The sequence below is a fragment of the Rhincodon typus genome, chromosome 2 (genome assembly GCF_021869965.1).
Source record: "Rhincodon typus isolate 14 chromosome 2, sRhiTyp1.1, whole genome shotgun sequence".
NCBI classification, from domain to species: Eukaryota; Metazoa; Chordata; class Chondrichthyes; order Orectolobiformes; family Rhincodontidae; genus Rhincodon; species Rhincodon typus.
This window is the reverse complement of record NC_063333.1, coordinates 42691115-42702506: the sequence shown is the minus strand read 5'-3', so window position 1 is coordinate 42702506 and position 11392 is coordinate 42691115. Positions and strand designations below refer to the sequence as shown.

Below are 11392 nucleotides of genomic sequence, written 5' to 3'. Positions count from 1 at the left end.
CTCTGATGCTGCCTGGCCTGCTGTGTTCCTCCACCACTTATCCTAGAGTTGTGTTATAATATCTCTGAACAAGTTGATTAGAAAATACACATATCCTATCACTGAGAAACATCCTTGAAACTTCAGTTATGGGATCATGTCTTTTCATAAAATAATTGTGTTTTTAGCTATTTACTATGTATGTTAAATAAAATGCAAGTATTGTAATGTGATGCAAAAGCAGGTAATTAATTGAATGTTTCTTTTTTTTTTTCTTTAGTGCAGTGGACAGTACTGTGAATGCAAATACATACCTAACGCAAGCATCTGTCTGTAATCAACCTGCCCCTTCAAATGTTGACATGACTAGTTACCAAAGTACTGGCCTAAATGGACAGCAGATGCCAAACTATAGTGTTGCCTCAGCAAGCCATGGGCAACAGTCCACCAGTCAGCAACAATCTCCTTACTCACAGAAAGCACTTCTATAGGAAATGTGATCACTCCCTCTCATCCATCTTATCCTTGACATCGGCTAGGAACGAATAGGTAGTAGTGCAATTTACAGGAATTGAAAGTCATCAATCTGCGCAGACTGCACCGAACTTTTTTTTTCACAAACAAAACCACCTTGTGCTGAAGGAGTACGAATGATAACCTGCCCCAGTCAAATGTTATGTTCTCACAATGACTGCAGCTATTTATAATGAACATAACTTCCTGTTTTGTGGGAAATTGTGGGACTGGTTGTTAGTTTCGTGTACGTGCATTGATTTACTGCATTAATGTTAAATTTGATAGCTATAAGTAAATGCGTGAACATAAACTGCTGCAGGTGGTATAGAAATTAATTCGTGTTGGCTTTAAATTTAGATTATCAAAGTTTTGTAGTAATTTTAAGTTATATATGTATATTATAAAATTTGTTTTTCCCTACGATGTGAAGAATGAAATCTATGTAGTCTCATTTTGCACTTCGTCAAAAGTGACCTCCCAAATGCCTGCAGTGATCTTTCTCCTTTGGACCAGAATAACTACCCGAGTAAATAACCTGTTGCAATACTTTATGCACCCCAGTAAGTCCACTTTGGTGTTTAAAATGGAAACTATACTGCTAGCAGTACTATAAAAATAACTTTATATGCAGTATGCATTTTTTAAATAGTAAAAGTTTTTGGGTTTAATTTCTCAGTGGAAGGCCAGAAGACTTATTATGAGCCACTTTGCAACTGTATGCAGTTCAGCAGTACAACTCTGATTTTCTCATTCTGTTATTTCCTCAGGGTCAGGCAGCCAATTACTGTTGGGATTAGAAAGTACTTATTTTCTAGAAGGAAGAAACTATTCTACTCCAAGGTAAAATGAATGTGACAAAGTCCAAAATGAAAACTGGAATTTCAATACAGCTGCTGGGATGTAAACCTCCTGTCAAACAATTTCTTAATATATATAGTTCTGGTGTTACTGTGGTGGTGCACGGAGTTTTCTTTTAACATAGCACTCCAATTTTACTGCCAAAACTCCCAAATCCCAGCTTTGAAGCAAAGGCTGCTGTTGATCCCTGGTCAGAATTGGAGTAAACTGTGTGGAATAAAAGTTTGAATTGAGACTGAGATTCGATAGCTTCTGCAATGATGGTTGAAAGAGTTTAGAAGACAAGTCGAGAACTTAAATAACGCCAAAGGAATTTTAATATGTCCTATCTTTATCTTGACCAACTGTTTGAAAATTGTTGAATTAAAAGAGTTGGAGTACTATGGCTATGAAGACACGTGGCAGATTTTCCCATAGTCTTTAGGACTTGACAATTTAATACTGAAATAGTGGGCAAACATACATTCACTCAACTGCACATTTCCGTAAATTGGCCATTTTTGTTCAGAGACCAGGTTTGCAGTCCATTGAAGGATGGCAGGTGATCTATCAAAGCTGGTGGACCATTAGCAGACCCTCCTGCTTGGAATTAGCAGCAGTGCAACAGCAGTGGGTGGGCAAGGGAGGAAAATGGAGGAGCCCTCTTTCCAACTTTTTATTCAAATGTAAAATAAAGAAAAGGTCTTTGTGGCCAGGCCATTCATCAAAATGCAAATATAACCCTTCTACAGGATAGCCTGTGGTTGCTGCTGAACTCAGGCAGACATGAAGGGAACATGTCTGAAGTCCTCATCTCCCCTCCACCACCCTGCCAATCAACTGCTGAGCAGTGTCTCTAGGTAACTGTTCTCCACTGCCTATGGTGACATGGAGACCAACTGGAAAATATCCCCCTTCCATCCCCAGCAAATACATGCACACACAGCAGGCTTCTGACAACTGGTCTTGCTACAGAATTAGCTTGGTCAGTTTCGGTTTGTGGGCAGCAGCCTTGCAGCGTCCACTTCAGGTCCTGACTTGAGAAAATGTCTCAGGGTAGGTCATGGAGCTAAGGAACTGTATGAAGACCAGTGACACAAAGCTCCACACCTTTCCGACTCTGCTCTCATTCCCATTGGGATAGCGGCAGAGCATTAAAAAATTTGGCTAAAAATTGAATATCCTTCTCATTTACAGTCTTCACTAGGGCTGTTGTACTGGTATTTAGTGCATTAGTGAACTTACTGGGTAATGCGAAGCAGGACATTCAGACTTGTATGTTGGTTCATTGCGATCTTTTCTTTTATCATGTTTGGAAGCCTTATTTTTATAAAAAAGGTAGGTGTTTGTCATAGTCTTTGACTTTAGAGATTCTATCCTTTTTAAAGACACTACCTTCATGAATAAAGTACTTGATGTGACCTTGTTTCGGAAGGGACCAAACCAGTGCATTTATGCAAGAATATTGCAGTCAAGTAACACAGTAATTTTATCGCCAACATTATTCATTCCGTTTGCAAGTGGTTTTGGAAAGATGAAGCTTACATGAGGATGGCGCTCCTTTGATTCAGTAATTTAAACTGGAGGTGTGATTTTTTTGCAAATGTTTGTTGTATTTAAGCTTTTTTAAATGTCTTGAAATAAATATTTTGTTAGGTTTTCTAATGTTCAAAATGATCACATTGTTTGCTTACTTCAATGCCATACAATGTCAAATTTAGTTGGAAATGTGTTAGTTAACGTGCAGGTTAACAGATGTAAGCATTAAGCTTTTTTCTCTAAATGCACAAAAGCAGTACACTAATGGTCCATAATTTTACAAATTCAGTTGAATGTTTATTTAACACTAATCAGAGAACATGAAAATGCTAATTAATTTGTGCTCTGTTGCCCATTTATACAAATCATTTTCAAGGGGACTTGTAAGAAAATAAGCAAAGATCCATGTATAAAATGTGAAAACATTTGTGCTAAAGAATGCTGAAGTATGTTTCAACAATATTTTAAAAATTTTGAATTTAAGAAAAAGCTGTAAAATGACTAGAACTTGTGTTTGTATTAACTTTGACTTGTTAGCTTTCAAATAACTCATAACAGAATGCCTGAATGCAAAAATTCCAAGACCATTCTATCATAACATTTCTTATTCTACTGCATGTCATGAGTTTAAAAAAAAAGAAAAAAATATCAGTAATCTTCATTGGGAGATAATTTCACAGTTGACCTGTGATCAACCAAGAATAGTTTAAATAAATACTGAAACTCAAATTGTACTGGTGTCAATTCATTTAAATTGTTTCATAGGTCAGTGCTCTAGTTCCTGTTTTCTGCAATATCTACAAAATGGTTTAGTGCTTCCTTGAAAAAACACTGCCTTTTATGCTCCTTTTGTTTTTAAACTTTTAGTTTACCTAGTCATAATATAAACCATCTTGAGGTCACTACCAAATGTGAATCGGGTGATCTGTTCAACCCCACTTGCATTTAAACAAATGAATGCAGTTTGTTGCTTTGGTATTTTTAACTTTTTGTAGAAATTCATTAAGTAGGGTCACAAGTCATACTGAGTAAGTAGACTTGTGTTCTTAATTTTTGCCACTGTTTTGACCATCTTTTTGTACCTAAGCAGGAGCTATAGATTTTGGTTCTTTTGTCTTATATTGCCTCCTCTTAATAGTAGGCATCCAGTCTTTGGGCCATTGCTGTATGAACGCTGAGTTGGATTTGTTTTGGATATTTCTGTACCCAATGTATTGCTTATTTAACATGCAGTACTCAATGAGCAGAAGTATCCTCCAATCAAATGTTAAGAAGACTAAAGACATTGTCTTTTGTCTTTGTTTTTGGTGCTTACTCTAAACTTTGTTTCCTTGCTGTTGATGCCATCCCTACCACTGACAACCGGTTGAGATCCAGCCAGTCTGTTCACAGCCTTGATATCACATTTGCTCTTGAGATGAACTTGCAACCGTTTAGTTATGCCTTACTAAGACCACCTATTTCCACCTCCATAGCATTGTCCAAATTTGCACCAGTCTGAGCTCATCTATTGCTGAAAACTTCATGCATTCATAATTTTTAGGCTCAGCTATTCCAATACAGTTGCTGGTTGGTTTCCCCACATTCTACCCTATAAACTTGACATCATGCAAAAGTCTGCAAGTATCATTCCCCTACTCCCTCTCCTCACTGGCTGGGTTCCTGGTCAAGCAACACTTGATATTAAAATGATTGTCCTTCTTTTCAAAGTATGTTCTCTTTTGATCTCTGTTACCTGTTGCAGACCCCCAATTCTCCCAAAATATCGACATCTTCCAATTCTCGCTTCTTGTACACCCCCAATTTTAATTGCTCCAGTATAGGTGGCTGTGCCTCAATTTGCCTAGGCCTCAGGTTCTGGAATTCCCTTTGTGCTTGTCTACCTCCCTCTCCACCTTTAAGACACTTGTTCCTTTAAAGACTAATTTTTGGATCAGATTTTTGACTGAATATCTCCTGATTCTATTCCACGATTTGTTGATATTGCTCCCCTGAAGCATTTTTTTGTTCCTTCATTATATTAAGGGTGCTAAATAATTATGAATTATTTTCATGAATAATTAGCAACTCATTTGATGTATGACTGCTTATATTTAGCTTGCTTCAACTAATTTGTTGAAAGATCTGTGGAAGAGGTTTTAAAAAATAGATGCCAACATTTCACACTATTATTAGCACTTGCATGAAGCCAAAAGTTTTAACATTTTGCTTCACGGTGGTGTCTTGGCTAGCATTTATTGTTTGTCACTAATTGCTCTGGAAAAGGTGGTGGTGAGCTGACTGCCTGAACAGCTGCAGTCCTTTGGGGCCTACAGTGTGGAAACAGGCCTTTCAGCCCAACAGGTCCATGCTGATCTTCCGAAGAGCATCTGACCAAGACCGATTTTCCCCCTACCCTATTCCTGTATTTCCCATGGCTAACCCCCCTAGCCTGCACATCCCTGAACACTACAGGCAATTTAGCATAGCCAATTCACCGAACTTGCACATCTTTGGACTGTGGGAGGAAACCAGAGCGCTTGCAGAAACCCATGGGGGGAATGTGCAAACTGCACACAGACTGTTGCCCGAGGATGGAATTGAACCCGGGTCCCTGGCACTGTGAGGCAGCAGTGCTAACCACTGAGCCACCGTGCTGCCTTTTTGTTTTTTACAGTGTGGAACAGGCCATTCGGCCCATTTGAGTCCTCACTGATCGTCCAAAGAGTATCAGGACCCAGACTCAACGCCCTACCCTATCTCTGTAACCCTGCATTTCCCATGTCTAACCCACCTACCTAAACATCCCCGGGCACTACGGGCAATTTAGCATAGCCAATCCACCTACCCTGCACATCTTTGGACTGTGGGAGGAAACCAGTGCACCCAGAGGAAACCCACACGCGTGGGGAGAAAGTGCAAACTTTTCTGTTAGAAAGGAGATTTCAGTATTTTGTATCACTAAGTCAATGATTTGGCCCACTGTCTGAACCAGATGTTCCCTGGTGCATTATTTCTAATGCCAGCAACGACGGGATGTAGAGGAATTAGGCTTTTGCAGATGTTTGGATGAGCTCAAGTGTCGATATTGGGACCAGTGCTTTTTCCTGATCTGTATTAATGATTTGGATCTTTGGTGTACAGGAGATAATTTCAAAGTTTGCAGATAACAACATGAAATTTGGAAGACTTGTGAACTGAGGACTGTGTAGACCTGCCAATTTGATGGAATCGGTGGATAGGTGGCAGATGAGGTTCAATGCAGAGAATTGTGAGTTGATGCACTTGTTTGGAAAAACAATTAAAGACCATATAAAATAGGCATGCAGGAGCAGAGGGTCCTGGGTGTATGTTTGTGCAGATGATTGCAGGTAGAGGGAGCAGTTAGTAAAGTAGTGTTCTTCGCTTCATTAATAGGGACATAGAATGTAAAAGCAAGAAGGTGACAGTGATGCATGACTTTGTGAGCTAGAGTACTGTGTACAGTTCTGGGCACCACAAGACTGGCTGAATGGCCTCTGTTACTACATTTTATGGGTTGGACTTGTCCAGTTATTTGTGGACTATATGTATGTGGGCAATTTAGCCCATCATTCGTTGGGTAGATGCTAATGTTGTAGCTGTTCTGGAACAGCTTGGCTGGGGGCACAGCTTGTTCTGGAGCATATCTCCAGTGTGTATGCTGAAATATTTTCGAAGCCCGTAGCTGTTGCAATATTCAGTGCTTTCAGCCACTCTTTGGGTCATGTGGGGAGAATCAAGTTAACTGAAGACTGGCATCTGAGATTCTGGGGACCTCAATAGGAGGCTGATCATCCACGTGGCACTTCTGGTTGAAGATGGATGCAAATGCTTCAGTCCAGTATTTTGCATCGATATGCTGGGATCCTCCATCATTGAGGATGGGGATGTGTGTGGAGCTGCCGCCTCCTCTACGCAGACAAAGCTGTAGATTGATGAGGGCAAAGTCAAGTAAGTTCTTCCTCTTTGTTCCCTCACCACCTGTTCCAGACCCAGTCTAGAAGGTTTGGCTTTTAAGACTCAAACAATTCAGTCATTAGTTATGCTAATGAGCAACTCAGGATTCGAATTTATGCACCACTATCTAATTGCCTAATCGATTCCTGTAGCCATGTGCACCCACACCACTGGAGGGAAGAACACACCCTGGAATGTGCTGGTGATGTATAGGTTATAGTTTATAAGGCATAAATGAAAATGACTGTCAGGCTTTGTTTTCCTAATTTTGACATGAGCTCCCAGATAATACCAAGATTAACTGTGTAGGCCTGACAGGGCTCTGTTTGCCAATATCAGTTCCAATACCTAGGTCGATGCTGGCTAGTCAGTCAGGTTTTGTCCTTTTCTTTAGACTTTGTAGTAGTTTTGGTAAAATTGAATGGTTTGCTGGTCCATCTCAGAACACTTAAGAATCAACCACATTGCTGAGAGTTTGGACTTACCTGGTCTGGTCTACATGACAACAAATTTCTTTTCTGCAAAGACATGTGACCAGATGAGACTTTTTAAAATGACAGTCTATTGGTTACATGGTCACCATTCAACTAGTTTTTAATTCCAGATTTTATTGAATTCAAATTTTACCGTCTCTCTCAGATTTTAAACTGGGTCCCCAGAATATAAACTGGAGCGCTGTATTACTAGTCTAGTGACATTATCACTGCTGTTGTCTTTCTAAAGGGTTTTGAGCCCAAGTTCCTCAGTGGCTGATACTTCAGTGCAGTACAGAGAAGTGCTGCAGAATTGAGAATGCCATCTATTGAATGAAATATTAAAACAAAACCCTGTGTGCCTGAACAGACAGACATGAAAGAATCCGTGGTATTATAAAGAGAAGTGCAAATTTTGCACTGTGTTCTAGTCAACATTACTAAAACAGATTATCTGGCCATTTATCTCAATTTGTTTATGGAGCCTTGCTGTCTGAGAATTGATTGTTTGCCTATGGCAACATCAAGATAGTCATTGACTGTGGTGTGTTTTGGATGCACTGAGATTTTCAAATGCATCACTAGATTAGTAATTGGTCCATCTGCAACTCCTTCCTCTAAACTGAAAATCTTGAGCAAGATTCCGTCATGTTTTGAAACCTATATTGAGGTAAGATTATTTCTTAATTTTTTGAAACTCTATTGCAAACTAAATTAGCATTGATGAAATCTTAACAACTACCCAGACTGCACAAGCTCAAATTTAAAATTTTAATGACAAGTGGTAGTCTCCCATTTTCTTTCTCCTCATTTTTACTCTTGCACAGTTTATCAAAAATAGAATTAAACAATTTAATCTGTTTTTAGATTTAGTTTAAGCCTATTCAACTTGGGGTGGAAAAACCCCCCACTAAATTCATGATTTTCCACAAGTTAAAGTTGCAATGCTGATAAATAGTGGAAACATTTTAATTGTTTTTCATGCAAAATTCCAGCGATTATTCTAGTTTCACAGTTGTAAATGGGAAAAGTTTCTTTTTTGAGCTGCTGAAGATATTATTATAGGTGTGTAGTAGAACAGTGCATTGTCTAAGTAATCAGCATTTATCATTTCTAATTGCCTTTTCAGGGGGCATTAAGATTCAATCACGTTCCTTTGGGCCTACAGTCACATTGAGGCCAGACTGGTAAGAACTGTAAATTTTTTCCCCCAAAAGACATTAATGAACTAAATGAGTTTATAAACAATAATAGTAACCACCGTTACTGTGGGCGGCACGCTGCCTCACAGTGCCAAGGACCTGGGTCCAATTCCACCCTTGGGTGACTGTCTGTGTGGAGTTTGCACATCTGTCCGTGTCTGCGTGGGTTTCCTCCTGGTGCTCCAGTTCCCTCCCACAGTCCAAAGGTGTGCAGGTTAGGTGGATTGGTCATGCTCAATTGCCCATAGTGTTCAGGAATGTGTAGATTAGGTTGGTTATAGGGGGATGGGTCTGGATGGGAGGCTCTGCAGGTCAGTGTGGACTTGTTGGGCCGAAGGGCCTGTAGGGATTTGATGAAGATGATGAGACCAGCTTATTTTAAACTCCAGAGTTATTAATTAAACTTAAATGTGACCAGGTGACTTGTCCATTAACCTGGGCCTCAGGATTACTAACCCAGTGACATTACTACAATGAGACCATTTTCCCCCAACTGAAAGGCAACAGAAATTACTGAATTACGATTGTAAGACATAGAGACAGAATAGGCTATTTTCTCATCAAGTCTGTTCCACCATTCAATGAGATGACAGCTAATCTAATTATCCTCAACTCCACTTTTGTGCCTTTTCCCCATAAACTTTGATTTTCTTACCGATTTAAAAATCTGCCTATCTCAGCATTGAATATGTTTAATGATACAGCCTCAACAATACTGTTACTTTTGATGAATAATAAAGTGGCTTGGATGAAAACTTGAAGGTGCTGGTGTTCCCATTCATGTGCCCTTGTCCTTCTAGATGGAAGTTGTTGTAGGTTTGGCGAAGGAGCCTTGGTGAATTTATGTAGTGCATCTTTTAGATGGTAGACATTGCTGCTAAAAGGGATTGAATGTTTATAGATGTGATGTCAGTCAAGCAGGCTGCTTAGTCCTGGATGGTGTCAAGCTTCTTGAACATTGTTGGAGATGCACTCATGCAAGCAAGTGCAGAGTATTCCATCATACTCGTGACTTGTGGATAGTGGACAGGTTTTGGGGAGTCAGGAGGTGAATAATTGCTGCAGAATTCCTAGCCTTTCAGTCTAGTTCAATTTCTGGTCAATGGTAACTCCTGGGGTGTTGATAGTGAGAGATTCAGTGATTGTTTGCCCTTTAATATCAAAGGGTGGTGGTTAGGTTGTGTCTTATTAGAGATGGTCATTGCCTGGCATTTGTATGGCACAAATGTTACTTGCCACTCTTCAGCCTAAGCCTGGATATTGTCCAGGTCTTGCTGCATTGGAAAGTGTACTGCTTCAACATATCAGGAGTCTCGAATGGTGATGAACATTGCACGTTCATTGGTGAACATCACCGCTTTTGACGTATACAATGGAGAGAAGGTTATTGATGAACCTTGGACACAACCCTGAGGAACTCCTGCGGAGGCGTCCTTATGTTGAGATGACTGAACTCCAACAAACACAATTTTCCTTTTGTGCCACGTATATCGCCAGCCAATGGATAATTTTTCCCTCTATTCCCATTGACTCCAGTTTTGGTTGAGCTCCTTGATATCAAGGGCTGTCACTCTCACCTCACCTCTGGAATTCAACTCTTTTGTCCATGTTTGAACCAAGGCTGTAATGAGGTCAGGAGCTGAGTGGCCCTGGTGGAACCCAAACTGGGTGCCCTTGAGTTTGTTATTGCTGATCAATTTGATAGCACTGTTGATGACACCTTCCATCTCTTGACGAATGGGCGGTGATTGGCTAGGAGACAGTAAGGACTGCAGATACTGTAAACCAGAGTCTATAATATTAGGCTAGAAAAGCATAGCAGGTCAGACAGCATCCGAGGAGCAGGTAAGTCAACATTTCGGGCCAAAACCCTTTGCCAGGACTAGTAACTGGCTAGGTTGGTTTGGCCTGCTTTTGATGTACAGGATGTACCATTGTAATTGTCATGTAGATCCCAGTATTCTAGCTTACTAGAATGGTTTGACCTTGTTGATGTCATTGTAGAGGTATTCTCTTTGTAAATAGTTTCTTATCTGGTGTGCTTATCTTCTTTGAGTCCACATGGAAAGCAATTAGATTTCCCTTGCAATATGAACCTTACTTTTTTAATCAACATCTCAAATTATTTTGCTAAACTTTCAATGAACCTGCTCTCAAAAAAATGACTGCAGCCCAATGGTATCAATGTGGATTTCACAAGCTTCAAAATCTCCCCTCCCCCTACCGCATCCCAAAACCAGTCCAGCTCGTCCCTGCCTCCCTAACCTGTTCTTCCTCCCACCTATCCCCTCCTCCCACCTCAAGCCGCACCCCCATCTCCTACCTACTAACCTCATCCCGTCCCCTTGACCTGTCCGTCCTCCCTGGACTGACCTATCCCCTCCCCAACTCCCCACCTACACTCACCTTTACTGGCTCCATCCCCGCCTCTTCGACCTGTTTGTTTCCTCTCCTCTATCCATCTTCTATCCGCCTCCCACTCTCTCCCTATTTATTTCAGAACCCCCTTCCCCTCCCCCATTTCTGATGAAGGGTCTAGGCCCGAAACGTCAGCCTTTCTGCTCCTATGATGCTGCTTGGCCTGCTGTGTTCATCCAGCTCTGCACCTTGTTGTCTCAGATTCTCCAGCATCTGCAGTTCTGCTATCTCTGATTCAACAAAATGACTGCAGTGTCTGGTATGATCTGCCTGGCCTCTGCTCTTACACTAGAAAGAGAAAGTAAAAAATCTGACATCAAGGCTAACGCTTATACTTGGGCAGTGGCAGGTTTAAAAGTTCAACTGAAATTCATGTAACTCCTCTCTATTTTTTTTTGCAGGTGATAACATGATCTACAATTATATACCATTTGTATATGCATTTAAAACAGTAACTAATACTTTGCTACT

At 40.4% G+C, this 11392-nt stretch overlaps 1 protein-coding gene across 1 annotated transcript in view; it reads left to right on the top strand.

Annotated features, from left to right (window-relative positions):
* The window catches only part of stam (signal transducing adaptor molecule (SH3 domain and ITAM motif) 1), a 57972-nt gene extending 54406 nt beyond the window's left edge, over nucleotides 1–3566 (top strand). The window contains exon 15 of the mRNA XM_048615921.1: nucleotides 260–3566. Coding sequence (XP_048471878.1) covers nucleotides 260–470 — 211 coding nt within the window. The 3' untranslated portion in view covers nucleotides 471–3566. The remainder of the gene's footprint in view (nucleotides 1–259) is intronic.
* The last annotated feature ends 7826 nt before the right edge of the window (nucleotides 3567–11392 follow it).